The sequence below is a fragment of the Hylobates moloch genome, unplaced genomic scaffold (assembly GCF_009828535.3).
Source record: "Hylobates moloch isolate HMO894 unplaced genomic scaffold, HMol_V3 SCAFFOLD_7, whole genome shotgun sequence".
NCBI lineage: Eukaryota > Metazoa > Chordata > Mammalia > Primates > Hylobatidae > Hylobates > Hylobates moloch.
This window is the reverse complement of record NW_026652282.1, coordinates 63,712,012-63,733,540: the sequence shown is the minus strand read 5'-3', so window position 1 is coordinate 63,733,540 and position 21,529 is coordinate 63,712,012. Positions and strand designations below refer to the sequence as shown.

At 38.4% G+C, this 21,529-nt stretch overlaps 1 protein-coding gene across 1 annotated transcript in view; it reads left to right on the top strand.

Moving 5' to 3' along the window:
- ATRX (ATRX chromatin remodeler) overlaps positions 1 to 16,418 on the top strand; it is a 229,616-nt gene extending 213,198 nt beyond the window's left edge. The window contains exons 30-31 of the mRNA XM_058441328.1: positions 103 to 231; positions 12,654 to 16,418. Coding sequence (XP_058297311.1) covers positions 103 to 231; positions 12,654 to 12,932 — 408 coding nt within the window. The 3' untranslated portion in view covers positions 12,933 to 16,418. The remainder of the gene's footprint in view (positions 1 to 102; positions 232 to 12,653) is intronic.
- Positions 16,419 to 21,529: the final 5,111 nt, after the last annotated feature.

Sequence of the window (21,529 nt, the reverse complement as noted above, 5' to 3'; positions counted from 1 at the left end):
GGGGGTTTAGAACCTTGGGAAATCCCGAATATCTTAAAATACCTTAATTATTTTTCCTCAATTGTACAGTAATAAGGAGTAAATAGAAAATTTTTCTTTTAGTGGAAGGAGAACATGAATCTCTCAGAGGCCCAAGTACAGGCGTTAGCATTAAGTAGACAAGCCAGCCAGGAGCTTGATGTTAAACGAAGAGAAGCAATCTACAATGATGTATTGACAAAACAACAGATGGTAAGAATTCTGACGTCTGACTATTTCTAGGTTATGTTTAATTTTCTTGACTTTATAATAATAAGTTTGGATGCCATCTATGTCAGTAATTATTCCTACTATGGACAGATGGATAGTCATTGATAATTCTGGAAGAAATGTAAAAAACCCAGGAATGTCAAGTAAAAGTAATATATTTTGTTACAAAAATGCAACAGCTACCGAAATGCGAATCCTTGAAGTTTACATAGGATCTAGTCCATATAATTTTATTTCTCATATACTCTGGACATCTACGTAGGAATTTTTGCCAGAGTTTTACCACATTTGCCAATTGTATTTTATTTAACTTTTAATTTTTGTGAGTATATAATAGGTATACTGATACAGGTATACAGTGGTGCATAGTAATCACATCAGGGTAAAGGATATCTATCACCTCAAGCATTTATCCTTTCTTTGTGTTACAAACAATCCAGTTACACCCTTCTAGTTATTTTTAAATGTGCAATAAATTATTTTTGACTGTAGTCACCCTGTTGTGGTATCAAATACAAGATCTTATTCATTCTAACTATACTTTTGTACCTATTAACCATCCCCCATTACCCCACTCCCTGCTACCCTTCTCAGCCTCTGGTAACTACCATTCTACTCACTATCCCCATAAGTTCAATTGTTTTAGTTTTTAGCTTCCAGAAATAAGTGAGAACATGTGAACTTTGTCTTTCTATGCCTGACTTATTTCACTTAACATAATGATCTCCAATTCCGTGCATGTTATTGCAAATGGCAGTATCTCGTTCTTTTTTATGGCTGAATAGTACTCCATTGTATATATGTACCACATATTCTTTGTTTATTCATCTGTTAGTTGATACTTAGGTTGCTTCCAAATCTTAATATTGTGAACAGTGCTACAATAAACATGAGAGTGCAGATACCTCTTCAGTATACTGAGTTCCTTTCTTTTGGGTATAGACCTAGCAGTGGGACTGGTGAATCATATAGTACCTCTGTTTTTAGTTTTCTGAGGAACCTCCAAACCGTTCTCCATAGTGCTCATACTAATACACGTTGCTAACAACAGTGTACACAAGTTCTCTTTTCTCCACATCCTCACCAACATTAATTATTGCCTGTCTTTTGGATAAAGGCCGTTTTAACTGGGGTAAGATGATATTTCATTGTCTTTTTTGTTTGTTTGGTTGGTTGGTTTTGTAGAGACGGGGTCTTACTATATTTCCCAGGCTGGTCTCAAACTCTCGGGCTTAAGTGATCCTCCGACTTCAGCCTCCCAACGTGTTGGGATTACAGGCGTGAGTGACCATGCCCAGCCTCTCATTGTAGTGTTGATTTGCATTATCTAATGACTGATGATGTTGAGTGCCTTTTCCTATGCCTGTTTGCCATTTGTATGTCTTCTTTTGAGAAATGTCTATTCAGATATTTTGCCCATTTTTAAATCTGATTATTAGATTTTTTTTCCTATGCAGTTGTTTGAGCTCCTTATATATTCTGGTTATTAATCCCTTGTCAATTGGATAGCTTGCAAATACTTTCTCGCATTCTGTGAGTTGTCTGTTCACCTCGTTGATTGTTTCCTTTGCTGTGCAGAAGCTTTTTAACTTAGTGGTATCCTGTTTGTCCATTTTTTCTTTGGTTGCCTGTACTTGTGAGATATTACTCAAGAAACCTTTGCCAGTTCAATGTCCTGGACAGTTTGCCCAGTGTTTTTCTGTAGTAGATTCATAGTTTGAGGTCTCAGATTTAAGTCTTTAATCCATTTTGATTTGAATGTTGTATATGGCAAGAGCTAGGGGTCTTCTTTCATTGTTCTGCGTATGGATATCCAGCTTCCACAGCACCATTTATTAATGAAACTGTCCTTTCTTCAATGCATGTTCATGGCACCTGTGCAAAAAATGAGTTCACTGGTGTGTGGATTTGTTTCTGGGTTCTCACTTCTGTTCTCTTGGTCTGTGTGTCTGTTTTTACGCCAGTACCATGCTGTTTTGGTTACTGTAGCTCTATAGTATCATTTGAAGTCAGGTAATGTGATTCCTCCAGTTTTGTTCTTTTTGCTCACTACAGCTTTGCCTATTGTGGGTCTTCTGTGGTTCCATGAAAATTTCAGAATTTTTTTTTTATTTCTGTGAAGAATGTCATTGGTATTTTGATAGGGATGCATTGTATCTATAGATTGCTTTGGGTAGTATGGACATTTTAACAATATTAATTTATCCAATCCATGAACATGGAATATCTTTTCATTTTTTTGTACCCTCTTCCATTTCTTTCATCAGCATTGTGTAGTTTTCATTGTAGACATCTTTCACTGCTTTCGTTAAGTTTATTCCTAGGTATTTAATTTTGACTGTGGCCACTGTAAATGGGATTACTTTCTCAATTTCTTTTTCAGATTTTTCACTGCTGGCATTTAGAAATGCTGCTGATTTTGTATGCTGCCACTTTACTAAGTTTGTTTATCAGTTCTAGAATATTTTTGGTGGAGTCTTCAGGTTTTTCCAAATACCAGATCATAACATTTGCAAACAGGATAATTTGACTTCTTCTTTTCCAACTGGGATGCCCTTTATTTCTTTCTCTTGTCTGATTGCTTTAGCTATGACTTCCAGAACTATGTTGAATAGCAGCGGTAAAAGCTGGCATCCTTGTTGTGTTCCAATTTTTAAAAGAAAGTCTTTCAGTTTTTCCCCATTGAGTATGATACTGGCTGTGAGTCTGTCAATATATGGCTTTTATTGTGTTGAGGTATGTTCCTTCTATAACTGTTATTTTGAGGATTTATATCATGAAAGGATCTTGAATATTATCAAATGTTTTTTCAGCATCAGTTGAAATTATTATACAGTTTTTGCCCTTCATTCTGTTATTCAATGTATCACACTGATTGATTTGCATATGTTAAATCATCCTTGAAGCCCTTGGATAAATCCCACTTGGTCATGTTCAACATCACCTTTTTAATGTGTTGTTGAATTGTGTTTGCTAGTATTTTGTTGAGGATTTTTGCATGAATATTCATCTCGGATATTGCCCTGTAGTTTTCTTTTTTTGATATGTCTGTCTGGTTTTGGTATTAGGGTGTTACTGGCCTTATAGAATGTGTTTGAAGTATTCCCTCCTCCTCTACCTGTCACAGCAGTTTGAGGAAGATTGGTATTAGTTCTTCTTTAAACGTTTGGTAAAATTCAGCAGTGAAGACATTGGTTTCCAGGCTTTTCTTTGCTGGAAGACTTTTTATTACAGCTTTAATCTCGTTACTTGTTACTGCTCTGTTCAGATTTTGGATTTCTTAATGTTTCAATCTTGGTAGATTGTATGAGTCTTGGAATTTATCCATTTCTTCTAGGTTTTCCAGTTTTTTGCATGTAGTTTGTCATAGGAGCCTCTAATGATCCTTTGAATTTCTTTGGTATCAGTTTTAATATCTACTTTCTGATCTCTGATTTTATTTATTTGAATCTTCTCCTTTTTCTTAATCTGGCTAACGGTTTGTCAGTTTTGTTTATCTTCTCAGAAAACCAACTTTTTATTTATTTCTGTGCTGATCTTTATTATTTATTTTACTAATTTGGGGTTTTGTTTTCTTTTGTTTTTCTAGTTCTTTAAGATGCATTGATAGGTGTTTAATTGAAGTTTTTTTTTAATTTTCTGATGTACACACTTAGAGCTGTAAACTTTCCTCTTAGTAATGCTTTTGCTGTATCCCATAGGTTTTTGTATGTTGTGTTTCCTTTATCATTTGTTTTAAGAAGTTTTTCAGTTTTCTTCTTAATGTCTTCTTTGACCCACTGGTCATTCAGGATATTGTTCAATTTTCATGTGTTTATATAGTTTCAAAAATTCCTCTTGTTATTGATTTCTAGTTTTATTCCATTGTGGTCAGAGAAGAAACTTGATATGATTTCATTTGTTTGAATGTTTTAAGACTTGTTTTGTGGCCTAATATATGGTCTTTCCTTGAGAATGATTTATGTGCCAAGGAAAAGAATGTATATTCTGTGACCATTGTATGAAATGTCCTGTAAATATCTATTTGGTCTGTAGTGCAGAATAAGTCCATTGGTTTTTTGTTGATTTTCTGTCTGGATGATCTGTCCAATGTGTAAAGTTAAGGTGTCGAAATCTCCAGCTATTATTATTTTGGGGTCTGTCTCTCTATTTAGCTCTAATAATATTTGCTTTTTATATCTGGTGCTCCAGTGTTGGGTGCACATATATTTACAATTGTTGTATCTTGTTGCTGAATTGACCCCTTTATCATTATATAATGACCATCTTTGTCTCTTTTTATATTTTTTTGTCTTGAAATCTGTTTTGTCTGATATAAGTATAGCTAGTCCTGCTCCTTTTTGGTTTCCATTTTCATGAAATATATTTTTTCATCCCTTTATTTTCACTTTATATGTGTCTTTATAGGTACAATGTATTTCTTATAGGAAACAGATGGTTGGGTCTTTTTTAAAAATACATTCAGACACTATGTATCTTGATTGGAGAGTTTAGTCCATTTATATTCACTGTTATTCCTTTTTTAAACTTTCATTTTAAGTTCATGGATACATGTGCAGGTTTGTTATATAGGTAAATCTGTGTCACGGGTTTGTTGTACAGATTATTTCATCACCCAGGTATTAAGCCTAGCACCCATAAGTTATTTTTCCTGATCATCTCCCTCCTCTCAGCCTCCAACCTCTGGTCAGCCCCAGTGTCTGTTATTGCCCCCTATGTGTTCATGTGTTCTCATCATTTAGCTCCCACTTATTAGTGAAAACATATGGTATTTGGTTTCCTGTTCCTGCATTAGTTCACTAAGGATAATGGCCTCCAGCTCCATCCATGTTCCTGCAAAGGACATGATCTTGTTCTTATTATTAGGTTTATAGAAGATATTAATAAAATTAAATAAATAGATTGACAGCAGTCTTGAAAATGTGTGCTGAGGTCTGGGCTCAGCTTTACAAGCCGAGAATGAGAAAGTAGATTTTTGATCTCTGAGATTTCTAATAGTTGAGTCAGCTGCTGTTGGAATAAGAAAAGCTCTAGTTGTCTATAACACGTTGAATTTGTCAGACTCTTTGTGATGAGCTGCGTTCAATAAACCAAATGCAGAGGCATTAGTAGCAGGCTATGGCTCTGCTAGCTGAGGTTTGGAAATCACAGGATGCAACGCCTCAATTTTTGCTGTGGAACTTGATAATGGGGCATTCCATAATGAATGCCATATGAGGGGACATGAGTATGAGTAGGCAGAGGGCACATGTATCTAGGGCTTCAGTCACTGTAGGTATCAGGAAGAAAGGCACATTTAGAATACACCTTTACACACGTGGATTTTTTTTTTTAACCCCTCCTGAACTTTTTCTTTATTTTTTATTTCCACATTTTCTTTATCCAGTCTACCATTGATAGGCATTTAGTTTTATTCCATGTTTTTGCTTTTGTGGATAGTGCTGCAATGAACATATACATGTGTCATTATAATAGAACAATGTATGTTCCTTTGAATTTATACTCAGTAATAGGATTGCAGGGTTGAATGGTAGTTCTGTTTTTAGCTCTTTGAGGAACTACCACACTGCTTTCCACAATGGATGAACTAATTTACACTCCCACCAACAGTGTATAAGCATTCATTTTTCTCTACAACCTCACCAGCATCTTTTGACTTTTTAATAATGGCCATTCTGACTGGTGTAAGGTATCTCATTGTGGTTTTGATTTGCATTTCTCTAATGATCAGTGATGTTCAGCTTTTTTTCATATGATTGTTGGCCATGTGTGTGTTTTCTTTTGCAAAGTGTCTGTTCATGTCCTTTGCCTACTTTTTAATGGGGTTGTTATTTTCTTGTATATTTCTTTAAGTTCCTTATAGATAATGGATATTAGTTGTTAGATGGATAGTTTGCAAAACTTTTCTGCAATTCTGTAGGTTGTCTCTCTACTCTGTTGATAGTTTCCTTTGCTCTGCAGAAGCTCTTTAGTTTAGTTGGATCTCATTTGTCCGTTTTTGCTTTTGTTGCAATTGCTTTTGGCATCTTCATCATGAAATCTTTGCCCATTCCTATATGCAGAATTATATTGCTTAGGTTGTCTTCCAGGGTTTTTATAGTTTTTGGGTTTACATTTAAGTATTTAATGCATCTTGAGTTGATATTTGTATATGGTGTGTAAGGAGGGGGTCCAGTTTCTTTTTTTTTTTTTTTTCTCCTTTTTTTGAGACAGAGTCTCGCTCTGTCGCCCAGGCTGGAGTGCAATGGCGCGATCTCTGCTCACTGCAAGCTCCGCCTCCCAGGTTCCCGCCATTCTCCTGCCTCAGCCTCCCAAGTAGCTGGAACTACAGGCGCCCGCCACCACGCCCGGCTAATTTTTTTGTATTTTTAGTAGAGACGGGGTTTCACCCTGTTTAGCCAGGATGGTCTCGATCTCCTGACCTTGTGATCCACCCGCCTCGGCCTCCCAAAGTGCTGGGATTACAGGCGTGAGCCACCGCGCCCGGCCTGGGGGTCCAGTTTCAATCTTCTGCCTGTGGCTAGCTAATTACCCCAGCACTGTTTACTGAATAGGGAGTCCCTTCTCCATTACTTGTTTTTGTCAGCTTTGTCAAAGATCAGATAGTTGTAGGTGTGTGGCCTTATTTCTGAGCTGTCTATTCAGTTTCATTGGTCTATGTGTCTTTTTGTACCGGTACCACACTGTTTTGGTTACTGTAGCTCTGTAGTATAATTTGAAGTTGTATAGCATAATGCCTCCAGCTTCGTTCATTTTCCTTAGGATTGCCTTGGCTATTCAACCTTTTTTTTTGTTGTTCCATATTAATTTTAAAATAGTTTTGTCTAGTTTATGAAGAATATCATTAGTAGTTTGATAGGAATAGCATTGAATGTATAAATTGCTTTGGGCAGTATGACCATTTCAACAATATTGATTCTTCCTATCCATGAACATGGAATGTTTTTCCATTTGTTTTGTCATCTCTAATTTCTTTTAGCAGTCTTTTGGAGTTCTCATTGTAGAGACCTTTTACCTCCCTGGTTAGCTGTATTCCTAGGTATTTTATTCTTTATTGTGGCAGTTGTGAATGGGATTGCATGCCTGCTTTGCTTCTTTGCTTGACTTTTGTTGGTGTATAGGAATGCTACTGATTTTTGTACATTGATTTTGTACCCTGAGATATTGCTGAAGTTGTTTATCAGCTTAAGAAGCTTTTTGGGCCAAGACTAGAGTTTTCTAGATACAGAATCATGGCATCTGCATACTGTGATAGTTTGACTTTCTCTCTTCCTATTTGGATAACCTTTATTTATTTCTGTTTCCTGATTGCTCTGCCCAGGACTTCTAATACTATGTTGAATAGGAGTGGTGATAGAGGGCATCCTTGTCTTATGCCGGTTTTCAAGATGAATACTTCCAGCTTTTGCCCATTCAGTATAATGTTGGCTGTGGGTCTCCTCCTGCTGGAATTCCAGAGGCCCGAGGCAAGAGCCAGTTGCTTCTTGCCAGTTCAACTCACTCATTCCCCTGGAGTTCTTGTGGGCCAGGAATGAGTCCTTGTGTGTGGTAGCCCCATTCAGGGTTCCCAGCTTCCTCCTCCAACCAAGCTTCTGTGTCTTCCCTCTGTCCACTCTCATTGCCTTCTCTCTGAAGATCTGTTAGGAGTGTGCCAGTCATCCTTGTCTTTCTGTGACAGCTTTTCCACCTTGCTGCATCTAGTCATCTGTTTTGCCCAACCCCATTATTATTATTATTTTTTATATGGAGTCTCGCTCTGTTGCCCAGGCTGGAGTGCAGTGGCGCAATCTCGGCTCACTGCAAGCTCCGCCTCCTGGGTTCACGCCATTCTCCTGCCTCAGCCTCCTGAGTAGCTGGGACTACAGGCGCCCGCCACCACGCCCAGCTAATTTTTTGTATTTTTAGTAGAGACGGGGTTTCACCATGTTAACCAGGATGGTCTCAGTCTCCTGACCTTGTGATCCTCCTGCCTCCGCCTCCCAAAGTGCTGGGGTTACAGGCATGAGCCACCGCGCCCGGCCTCCAACCCCATTATTCTTGATAAGTTAGGACTTACTCCTGCCATTTTGTTATTTGTTTTCTGGTTGTTTTGTGATCCCTGTCTTCTTTCTTTTCTTCCTATCTTCCTTTTAGCTAAGGCAATTTTCTGTGGTTGGATGTTTTAATTTCTTTTATTATTATTTTTTTGAGATGGAGTTTCACTCTGTCGCCCAGGCTAGAGTGCAGTGGCATGATCTCAGCTTACTGCAATCTCTGCCTTCCTGGGTTGGAGCGATTCTCCTGCCTCAGCCTCCTGAGTAGCTGGAATTATAAGCACCTGCCACCATGTGCAGCTAATTTTCGCATTTTTACTAGAGACAGGGTTTCACCATGCCAGGCTGGTCTCGAACTACTGACCTCAGGTGATCCATCCACCTTGGCCTCCCAAAGTGCTGGGATCACAGGCCTGAGCCACCACGCCTGGCATGATTTCTTGCTTATAGTTTTTTGTTTATCTGTTGTATGTTTGTTTATTTGAAGTTACCATGAGGCTTTCAAATAATATAATGCATCATTTTAAGCTGATGATAACACTGATTGCATAAACAAGCAAAGTAACAAACAAGCAAACAAAGTAACAAGCAAAGAGAAAACTGATGTTCTATTGCCAGTGAGTTTTATACCTTCATATAACTTTTCGTTGTTTGTTAACATCCTTTTCTTTCAGATTGAGAAACTCTCTTTAATATTTCTTGTAGGACAGGTTTGATATTGAAATTCCTCAGCTTCTGTTTGTGTAGGAAAGTCTTTATTTCTTCTTCGCATTTGAAGGATATTTTCACCAGATATATTCTTCTAGGGTAAAAGTTTTTTGCTTGTTTTTTTGTTCCTTCACCCCTTTAAATATCTCATGTCACTCTCTCCTGGCCTGTAAGTTTTCTACTGAAAAGTCTACTGCCAGATGTATTGGAGCTGCTTTGTATGTTATTTGTTTCCTTTCTCTTGCTGCATTTAGGATCCTTTCTTTATCCTTGACCTTTGAGAGTTTGATTATTAAATGGTGGGAGGTAGTCTTCATTGGGTTAAATCTGCTTGGTGTTCCATAACCTTCTTTTTCTTGAATATTGATAGTTTTCTCTAGGTTTGGGGAATTCTCTGTTATTATCCCTTTGAATAAACTTTATACCCCTATCTGTCTCTCTGCCTCCTCTTTAAGGCCAATAACTCTTAGATTTGCCCATGTGAGGCTATTTTCTAGATCTTGTAGATGTGCTTCATTGTTTTTTGTTGTCTCCTCTGATGGTACATTTTCAAATAGCCTGTCTTCAAGCTTACTAATTCTTTCTTCTCCTTGATCAGTTCCACTATTAAGAGACTCTTAATACATTCTTCAGTATGTCAATTGCATTTTTTGACTCCAGAATTTCTGCTTGATTCTTTTAAATTATTTCAATATCTTTGTGAAATTTATCTGATGGGATTATCAGTTTCTTCTCCATATTATCTTGAATTTCATTGAATTTCCTCAAGACAGCTCTTTTGAATTCTCTGTCACATATATTCACATGTATCTGTCTCTCTAGGATTGGTCCCTGAGGCCTTATTTAGTTCGTTTGGTGATGTCATGTTTCCTGGATGGTCTTGATGGTTGTAGACATTGATTCATGTCTGGGCATTGAAGAGTTAGGTATTTATTATAATCTTTGTAGTGTAGCCTTGTTTGTACCCATCCTTCTTGGAAAGGCTTTCTAGGTATTCGAAGGGAGTTGGATATTGTGATCTAAGTTGTTGGTCACTGCATCTGTATCTGCATTAGAAGGCATCCCAAACCGGGTAATGCTGTGACTCTTGTAGTCTTGCAGACTCATGGAGGTACCGCCTTGGTGGTCTTGGATAAGATCTGGAAGAATTCTCTGGATTACCAGGCAGAGACTCTTGTTCTCTTCCCTTACTTTCTCCCAAACAGAATCTCTCTCTGTCTGTGCTAAGCTGTCTGGAAAGCTGGTGGAGAGGTGACACAAGCACCCCTCTGGCTCCCTTCGCGGGGACCACACTGGGTTAGACCTGAAGCCTGCATAGCAATGGGTCTCACTCAAGATCCACAGTAACTACTGGCCTCCGCCTTTGTTTGCTCAAGGCTCGAAGGCTCCACATTCAGCAGGTGGCAAAGCCAGCTCCTCTTGTGTCCTTCCCTTCTGGGCTGCAGATTTCCCCCAGCCCTAGGCCGGTCCCAAGATGCTATCTAAGATCCAGGGCCTGGAGTCAGAATCTTTAGGAATCTGCCTGGAGCTCTATTATACTTCGGCTGAGCTGGCACCCAAGCCATAAGACAAAATCCTTTCTACCCTTCCCTCTGCTTTTCACAAGCAAAGGAGTCTCTCCCTATGACCACTAGAACCCCAGGCCCACAGCAGGCATTGCCTGGCTACTGCTGATGTTCACTCAGGGCCCAAGGGCTCTTCAGTCAGCTTATGTTAAATGCTACCAGGACTACGTCTCTCCCTTCTGGGCAGTGGGCTCCCCTCCAGCCCAGGGAAGGTCCGCAAATGCCATCCAAAAGCCAAGGCTGGAATTAGGGTCCCCGAGGGTCTGCTTGGTACCCTAGCCCACTGTGGCTGAGCTGGTACCTAAGCTGTATGTCAAAGTCCTCTTTACTCTTTCCTCTTCTTTTCTCAAGCAGGAGTCTCTTCTCGTAGTGTCCACAGCTGGGAATGTGCTATGTCACACCTGAAGGTAGCATGTCTCAGTCTCACTGAAGGCCCACTGCAAGTACTGCCTGGGTACCACTGCTGATTATTCAGGGCCCAAGGGCTCTTTAGACAACAGATGTTGAATCCTGCCAGGATTGAGTCATTTCCTTCAAGAGAACGAGTTTCCTCTCGCCCAGGTTATGTCTGGAAATGTCATCCAGGAGCTAGGGCCTGGAACAAGGGCCTCAGGACTCTGCCTGGTGCCCTATCCTACTGTGGCTGACGTGATATTCAAGCTGCAAGACAAAGTCTTCTTTACTCTTCCCTCTCCTCTCCTCAAGGAAAAGGAAAGAGTCTCTCCTGGAGCTATGAGCTGTGCTGCCTGGGGGTTGCGAAGGTGTGGCACAAGCAATCTCCTGGCCACCCTGGCTGGTGTCTCACTAGGTCACGTGACCCCTCAAGTCCCCTGGCTTTCAGCCCAGCACAGCACAGGACTTAGAGTCTTGGTGGCCTAGATTGCCTTTCAGGTTTATTTAGGCCCCCAAAACTCTTTAGTCCACAGTGGCAAAGCTTGTCGGAACTCGGGTTCTGCCTGCTGGGATAGGTGATTTCCCTCTGGCTGTGGCTGGTGTAAATGCTCCCTCTGTGGGTGCCAGCTGAGTTGTGCCTGGTGTTTCTTTTCACTATGACAGGGCAGCACTGAATTCCAATGCAGAGTCTCATAATCACTGTACTCTGTCCTGCAAGCACACAGATTCTCTCTCCCTGCCACGCGGCTGCTGCCAGGGGATGAGTGAGGGGTGGCATTGGCAGTTCAAGACTGTCTTTCCTATCCCCTTTAGTGCCTCTTTCAGTGATATGAAGTTAAAATCTGGTACAGTGATTGCTCACCTGATTTTTGGTTCTCATGAAGGTGATTTTATTGCAGATAGTTTTTCAATTTGGTGTTCCTTCAGGGAGGACGATCAGTGGAGGCTTCTATTCAGCCATCTTACTCTGCCTCAAGTCACATTTGCCATTATTAAACAACCTCGGAATAGTAGTATACTTATCAGTGTGTTTAATTTTAGAATAAAAGGTAGAGCTATGGATGATACATATCAAAGGTTCCTACTAAGTTATATAATTCTTTAAAAGGGTACTGTATTCCAGGATCCTTGATCATGTTTCCCAACACAGTTGTTTGCTAGCCTTCTGCCTTATACTTGGAAATTTCTACGCTTGACACCAGGGAATCTATTTCTGTGGCATATGTTTTACTTAGAAAGCACTGCAGGGTTATGTGGTTTTACATTATATTAGTAAATCTGAGATATTCCTGGTCAGAATTATTCCTACTGCAAGTGCCTTTCCCTTTGGTGTTGTCACTAAAATGTTTGTCTGTCATCATGTGAAATATTCAAAAGAATGACAAAGAAAGGAGTCTTAACAAAAAGTGTTGTAACTAATACTTGAGACTAATCACAGTACAGAACACGTTACTACGGCAACTAACCTAAATGCTGCTTGCAATATAATAGTCAAGACATTAAGAGAATTTAGCCCTAAATGATCTTACTAACTGGTTTCTACAGTAATGGTCCTGTGAATGCCATCACATTAGTAATGGTGTTAACAATAATGTGTTTTCCTTTTGGTATGGTACCCCCTTAACAAAGTGATTTTAAGTCACAACTTGATACCTCTTTTGAGACAGGTCACGCACTTGTAACGACTCCCATTTCTTCTCTATAGTTAATCAGCTGTGTTCAGCGAATACTTATGAACAGAAGGCTCCAGCAGCAATACAATCAGCAGCAACAGCAACAAATGACTTATCAACAAGCAACACTGGGTCACCTCATGATGCCGAAGCCTCCAAATTTGATCATGAATCCTTCTAACTACCAGCAGATTGATATGAGAGGAATGTATCAGCCAGTGGCTGGTGGTATGCAGCCACCACCATTACAGCGTGCGCCACCCCCAATGAGAAGCAAAAATCCAGGACCTTCCCAAGGGAAATCAATGTGATTTTGCACTAAAAGCTTAATGGATTGTTAAAATCATAGAAAGATCTTTTATTTTTTTAGGAATCAATGACTTAACAGAACTCAACTGTATAAATAGTTTGGTCCCCTTAAATGCCAATCTTCCATATTAGTTTTACTTTTTTTTTTTTTTAAATAGGGCATACCATTTCTTCCTGACATTTGTCAGTGATGTTGCCTAGAATCTTCTTACACACACTGAGTACAGAAGATATTTCAAATTGTTTTCAGTGAAAACAAGTCCTTCCATAATAGTAACAACTCCACAGATTTCCTCTCTAAATTTTTATGCCTGCTTTTAGCAACCATAAAATTGTCATAAAATTAATAAATTTAGGAAAGAATAAAGATTTATATATTCATTCTTTACATATAAAAACACACAGCTGAGTTCTTAGAGTTGATTCCTCAAGTTACGAAATACTTTTGTACTTAATCCATTTCTTGATTAAAGTGATTGAAATGGTTTTAATGTTCTTTTGACTGAAGTCTGAAACTGGGCTCCTGCTTTATTGTCTCTGTGACTGAAAGTTAGAAACTGAGGGTTATCTTTGACACAGAATCGTGTGCAATATTCTTAAATACTACTGCTCTAAAAGTTGGAGAAGTCTTGCAGTTATCTTAGCATTGTATAAACAGCCTTAAGTATAGCCTAAGAAGAGAATTCCTTTTTCTTCTTTAGTACTTCTGCCATTTTTTATTTTCAGTTATATGTGCTGAAATAATTACTGGTAAAATTTCAGGGTTGTGGATTATCTTCCACAGATGAATTTTCTCTCTCCTGGCACGAATATAAAGCACATCTCTTAACTGCATGGTGCCAGTGCTAATGCTTCATCCTGTTGCTGGCAGTGGGATGTGGACTTAGAAAATCAAGTTCTAGCATTTTAGTAGGTTAACACTGAAGTTGTGGTTGTTAGGTTCACACCCTGTTTTATAAACAACATCAAAATGGCAGAACCATTGCTGACTCCAGGTTCACATGAGGAATATACTTTTAACAATTCCCAGTACTATCAGTATTGTGAAATAATTCCTCTGAAAGATAAGAATCACTGGCTTCTATGCGCTTCTTTTCTCTCATCATCATGTTCTTTTACCCCAGTTTCCTTACATTTTTTTAAATTGTTTCAGAGTTGTTTTTTTTTTTTAGTTTAGATTGTGAGGCAATTATTAAAATTAATTCATCCAATACCCCTTTACTAGAAGTTTTACTGGAAAATATATTACATTTTATTTTTTCTTAATCCACTTCTGCAAAAATGACCTACAAATTTATTCATGTACAATTTTGGTTACTTGAATTCTTAAAGAAAACATTGTTTTTGACTGTGGGAGTCAACTCAACATGGCAAAACCATTTTTGAGATGATGATATAACAGGTAGTGAAACAGCTTAAGAATTCCAGAAAAAAAAAAAAAAAAAAAAAAAAAAACTGGGTGTAGGCTTTGCTTTAGGTATCACTGGATTAGAATGAGTTTAACATTAGCTAAAACTGCTTTGAGTTGTTTGGATGATTAAGAGATTGCCATTTTTATCTTGGAAGAACTAGTGGTAAAACATCCAAGAGCACTAGGATTGTGATACAGAATTTGTGAGGTTTGGTGGATCCACGCCCCTCCCCCCCACCTTCCCATGAGGAAATATCACTAATAAATTCTGTATATTTAGATATTATGCTAGCCATGTAATCAGATTTATTTAATTGGGTGGGGCAGATGTGTATTTACTTTAGAAAAAATGAAAAAGACAAGATTTATGAGAAATATTTGAAGGCAGTACACTCTGGCCAACTGTTACCAGTTGGTATTTCTACAAGTTCAGAATATTTTAAACCTGATTTACTAGACCTGGGAATTTTCAACATGGTCTAATTATTTACTCAAAGACATAGATGTGAAAATTTTAGGCAACCTTCTAAATCTTTTTCACCATGGATGAAACTATAACTTAAAGAATAATACTTAGAAGGATTAATTGGAAATCAGAGTTTGGAATAAAACTTGGACCACTTTGTATACACTCTTCTCACTTGACATTTTAGCTATATAATATGTACTTTGAGTATAACATCAAGCTTTAACAAATATTTAAAGACAAAAGATCACGTCAATAAAATACTAAAAGGCTCATTTTTATATTTGTTTTAGATGTTTTAAATAGTTGCAATGGATTAAAAATGATGATTTAAAATGTTGCTTGTAATACAGTTTTGCCTGCTAAATTCTCCACATTTTGTAACCTGTTTTATTTCTTTGGGTGTAAAGCGTTTTTGCTTAGTATTGTGATATTGTATATGTTTTGTCCCAGTTGTATAGTAATGTTTCAGTCCATCATCCAGCTTTGGCTGCTGAAATCATACAGCTGTGAAGACTTGCCTTTGTTTCTGTTAGACTGCTTTTCAGTTCTGTATTGAGTATCTTAAGTACTGTAGGAAAGATGTCACTTCTTCCTTTAAGGCTGTTTTGTAATATATATAAGGACTGGAATTGTGTTTTTAAAGAAAAGCATTCAAGTATGACAATATACTATCTGTGTTTTCACCATTCAAAGTGCTGTTTAGTAGTTGAAACTTAAAACTATTTAATGTCATTTAATAAAGTGACCAAAATGTGTTGTGCTCTTTATTGTATTTTCACAGCTTTGAAAATCTGTGCACATACTGTTTCATAGAAATGTTTAGCTTTTGTTGTCCTATATAATGGTGGTTCTTTTGCACATTTAGTTATTTAATATTGAGAGGTCACGAAGTTTGGTTATTGAATCTGTTATATGCTAAATTCTGTAAAGGGAGATCTCTAATCTCAAAAAGAATTTACATACCAGGAAGTCCATGTGTGTTTGTGTTAGTTTTGGATGTCTTTGTGTAATCCAGCCCCATTTCCTGTTTCCCAACAGCTGTAACACTCATTTTAAGTCAAGCAGGGCTACTACCAACCCACACTTGGTAGAAAAGCTGCTTACCATTCAGAAGGTATAGCAGGTAGATGGAAACCTTATTACCTGGCCTCTAAATAAGCTGAATATTTTGTAGCCTTCCCTTAGCTATGTTCATTTTCCCTCCATTATCATAAAATCAGATCCATATTTATGTGCCCCAAACAAAACTTTAAGAGCAGTTACATTCTGTCCCAGTAGCCCTTGTTTCCTTTGAGGGTAGCATGTTGTGAGGCTGTAGAGACTTACTCTAACAGTAAAACAGGTCAATCCTTTTACATGTTTATTATACTAAAAATTATGTTCAGGATATTACTACTTTATTTCACCAGACTCAGTCTCAAGTGACTTGGCTATCTCCAAATCAGATCTACCCTTAGAGAATAAACATTTTTCTACCGTTAATTTTTTTCAAGTCTATAATCTGAGCCAGTCCCAAAGGAGTGACCAAGTTTCAGAAATGCTTTCATCTTCGCAACATTTTATATATACTATTATATGGGGTGAATAAAGTTTTAAATCCGAAATATATACTGTGTCAAAGCTCAATATGTGCCAGGTAACTAAACTGTTCACATCACTAGCGTTGGATGTAATAACAGGATAGTGGCTCACCCCCAAGAGCTGCCATAAAATTCCATTATGATAGGTACTACCACCCTCTCTTTGGAACAACCTTCCTGACACCATTGTGCCACTAAACTTAAGGGAATCGTCCTTCCTCCCTGCTCTCTAGGGATCTGTCTTTTTGATAGCGACTGTTGCACACACCTTCACCAAGAAAGGGAGCATATAAATTGAGGCCATTAGTAAAGATAATAAGGATACAACTATAATTGAAAGAATGAAGGAGTGAGGCAAATCCTAAAATACTGCAAGCAGGCCGTCTTTAATACAACATATCACAAGCAATCTCTACCCAGCAACACTCCCCCACATTAACTTCCTGAACATTCTACCCTTCTCTGATAGAAACATGTGAGGGATAGGGGAGCTTGGCTGTAATCTTCAGCTTTGCAAATACGATGACTATTAAGAGACTTTCCTATGAATTATACCCAGGTCCATCCCTATGCTCCTTGTGTCGTATATGTGTTGTTTTTCAAGAAAGGTGAAGAAAGATGGCTTATATGCAAGGATGGGATTTGTTTTAGTTATATGAGGAGATAGTATAGTACTGAAAGAGAACAAAGGATTGGGAAAGAGACTAAATTGGAGTGGATTGATGAAGAGCCTTGAAATCCTGAAAGAGTAATTCAGTACAGAGGATAACAAGGGTTTGTGAGGCAGATGATAATGTTTAGCAAGTAAAGATGGCTATTTGGGTGAGGGTAATTTGGCTTAGAATGCAAGGTGGAAGATTGGAGACAGGAAAATAATTGGTCCAAGCATGAAGGACAAAAGGAAAAAAAAAAATCATTAGAGGCTGTATAGGATAGTGAACTTTTACAATGATACTTACAATAAAAAGGTACCTGTTACTTTACTTTCCCTGTAAGGAGGCTTTGTTTCGGAATTTTCATTTTTACACACAAAATTCACTTATTCTGATTACTATCAAACATAATATGTTCGTCAGCGGCATTCCCATTCTTTCTCAATTTTTTTTTACTCCTTTACATTTGCAGAAAGTGAGGTTGGTCCATTGAGTGTAATTCTACTTCTTTCCTCAAGCCAATTCTTAAAAAAGTGAAATTCAAATATTTCTGTTACATTTCTGTGAGACCCATTCATTCAAAGTGCTAGTAGCTTTGTGGGTAATGTTATATTTATAAGCTTTCCTTGGTATTTTCAACGTGCTTTGTAGTCATCATTGTTAACCTATACACAACGTATCTGTGAGAGAAGTGAGAATAATGCCATTTTCCTTATGACAAGTTGTAAGTGAAACCAAAATCAAATCTGTTGCACTTGAGGCAGAAGACATATTCTAGTTAGTTAAATTCTCCAGGTCTTTCATATCTAATTTGAGAAAAATGGGACAATAATAATACCTTGCCTGCTAGAAGGCAGGGGACTAGACCAGGTGATTTCCTAAGTCCTGTTCAGCTCCCTGAGTTAAACTTTGAGCAAAGCACAGTCTAAAGCCAAAAGGCAATGTGTTTGTCTAAGGTTACAGGGTGAATTTGTAAACAGTACTAGAAATCCCTTCCCTTTGGCTAACCCTCTCCCCTACTAAGCTATACCTTTTCTTTCCCTCTGTGTAGAAAAATGAGAGGTCTGACAGACGTTTTAATGACAAAGCAGGTCAGTTAAGTTGTAATTGGCTCTAATTACAACTTCTGCTAGCTGTAACCTTTATCTTTTGCCCAGAGGCTCTCCCAGAGCTTCTTACTGCCTTTGAAACTCATTGCAGAAAATGAAAAAACATGTTTAAGGATCTGATTCTTGTATGTTGGTTGGCTGATTGGGTTACAAACATGACAAAGCATCAAGGAAAATATAGATCAGCTTTGTGAAGCCCACTTTTAAGCAAATAACTGGTGATTTACCACTCTCGTTTATAACTGTAAAAGCCAAATTAGACCAAAGTTTAAATTGTCTGGTCTGGAAAAGTTTATAGTGAGTAATAGGCAATATTTGTTTATGTTGACTCCTGTGTAACTACATGGAACACCTTTTGAGATGTAGGTTTTATAGTCAAATTGTGTGACAAAAACTAAGGAAAATAATAGATGAGTTTTATTTTTTTCTGTAGCTGCTTGTCCCCACATGCCAATAATAAAGCAGGTAGACACACTAGCCTATTGAATACATTCAATGAAAACAAAACCAAACTTAAGAAAAGGTGGGAGGGGGACGTGGTTTACAACCATTTGAGGTCTTATTAGTTTATTCCCAACTCTTAGTTAAGTTTTCAACAACACAGCATGGAGAGGTTGGGCTTCAAAGGCTTTAGCAACATGGCTGGCTTGGATCTAATTATCCTTCTTAACAAAGTAAACCTTTTATTCTTATTAGCAACTTTTCCACCCTCTCTTCCCACGTCTTGCACACACTATCCCTGAATATGCTAAGTACAAAGTGCCTGCCTGCGATTTTTTCCCCGCTTTACTTCTCCAAAGGATCTTTCCCCAGCTCTAGCCCCCTGTCACCTCCCCACCCCACCGCACACACCCCTTACATTCTAATGCCTAAGTGTGTGAGGTCGGGAGGACTTGTAGAACCTTAGAATGCCAGAGATGGTAGGGGTCTTAGAGACCATGTAGTCCAGCCCGCTACCTTTACAATCAGGAGGACAAAGGCCCAGAGCGGGGAAAAGGTGCCCCAGGGCACTCATGTCTTCTAGCTTTTATTCCAGTTCTCATTCCACTCCATTCAGATGCCTCTTACTACATTTAAATTCTAATTCATTTTCTTCAATCCGCCAGACCGCATTAAGCAAATTTTCAGAATAATGGGTACTGAATGAACTAAGCTTTAAAATGAGAACTGTTTGTGAGAAGTAGAATATATAAACCAAAATGAAAGGGAAACATTCTTGTGATAACTGTAAAACAAGAAGCTCCCTGACACATCCCCTAAACCTTTAATTTGGCATCCAGTATATGGGCTTCAGGATTTTGTTTCAGAGGGATATTTAATTTCTTTAAATGGTTCTTTCACCACACTCAGCATGGTTTAGGCCAATAGGATCTAGAAGCTCTGTTCTACTTTCTGGATCTCAGTATCCAGTGACAAAGATGGAATCATTCAGCCTTCCTTAGACCAGGCAAGTTTATGCACCGAGTACTTTAAAATCCTCTATTTCAAATGAGAAATGATGATATATTCACAAGAAAACAAAATAGAAAGCTCTGTGTTAGTATAGTGGTCTCTGTCAGAATAAGGGTGATTGTTCTTGAGATGTGCCACATGGACCATGAACGGTTTACGTATTTCCGAAGAAATCAAAGACAGCAAAATGATTTTTTTTTTTTTTTTTTTGAGACAAGGTCTTGCTGTGTCACCCAGGCTGGAATGCAATGGAGTGATCTTGGCTCACTGCAGCCTTGACCTGGGCTCAAGCAATCCTCCCACCTCAGCCTCCCAAGTAGTGCGACTGACTACAGGAGTGCATCACCATGCCTGGCTAATTTTGTTTATTTTTTGTAGAGACGATGTCTCACTATGTTGGCCAGGCTGATCTTGAACTCCTGGGCTCAAGTGATCCTCTAGCCTCAGCTTCCCAAAGTGCTGGGATTACAGAAGTTAGCCAGTATTCCCGGTCCTAAAATGATTTTAATATGCTAGCACTTGGGAGCATGGATCCATCTCTAAACTTGGACAAATTACTTCACCTCTCTGAATCTTCTCTCACACAGTGATGAAGATTTATTGAACACCTATTGTGTTTCAGGAACTATGGCCAGTCACTTTTCATTACTCCTGTGTTACAGATGAGAAAATAGGTTTGAAATACTTTTGAACCTCAGTGTCTCACAACTAACTGGAAGAGGCAAATGTTTTTCTTCCCATTGAACAAGCCTGCAACTCTTCCTTGAACTATGATTTAACCCCAGCCTTTTGTGAACCATTTAGAGTACCTTATTTTGTTATTTTGCATATCAGCTCTCACGTCTGTTTTTACTTTAAGCAAGACTTTAATAAAACAGAATACTCCCTGATATGATTTGGATCTGTGTCCCCACCAAATCTCATGTTCAATTGTAATCTCCAGCGCTGGAGGTGAGGGCCTGGTGAGAGGTGATTGGATCATGCAGGTGGATTTCTTTTCTTTTTTTAAATTTATTTATCTTTAAGTTCTGAGATAAATGTGCAGAACGTGCAGGTTTGTTCCATAGGTATACATGTGCCATGGTGGTTTGCCGCACCTACTGACCTGTCCTCTAAGATCCCTCCCCTCACCCCCCAATCCCTACAGGCCCTGGTGTGTGTTGTTCCCCTCCTTGTGTCCATGTGTTCTCATTCTTCAATTCCCATTATGAGTGACAACATGCAGTGTTTGGTTGCCTGTTCCTGTGTTAGTTTGCTGAGGATGATGGCTTTCTCCTTCATCCATGTCCCTGCAAAGGACATCCTCTCATTCCTTTTTATGGCTGCATAGTATTCCATGGTGTATATGTACCACATTTTCTTTATCCATTCTATCATTGATGAGCATTTGGGTTGGTTCCATGACTTTGCTATTATAAATAGTGCTGCAGTAAACATACATGTGCATGTGTCTTTATAGTAGAATGATTTATATTCCTTTGGGTATGTACCCAGTAATGGGGTTGCTGAGTCAAATGGCATTTCTGGTTCTAGATCCTTGAGGAATCGCCATACTGTCTTCCACAATGGTTGAACTAATTTACATTCCCACCAACAGTGTAAAAGTGTTCCTATTTCTCCACAGCCTTGCCAGCATCTATTGTTTCTTGACTTTTTAATAACTGCCATTCTAACTGGTGTGAGATGGTATCTCATTGTGGTTTTGATTTGCATTTCTCTAGTGATCAGTATTGTTGAACTTCTTTTCATATGTTTGTTGGCCTCATAAATGTCTTTTTTTGAGAAGTGTCTGTTCGTATCCTTTGCCCACTTTTTGATGTGATTGTTTTCTTCTTGTAAATTCATTTAAATTCCTCGGAAATTCTGGATATTAGACCTTTGTCAGATGGATAGATTGCAAAAATTTTCTCCCCCTCTGTAGGTTG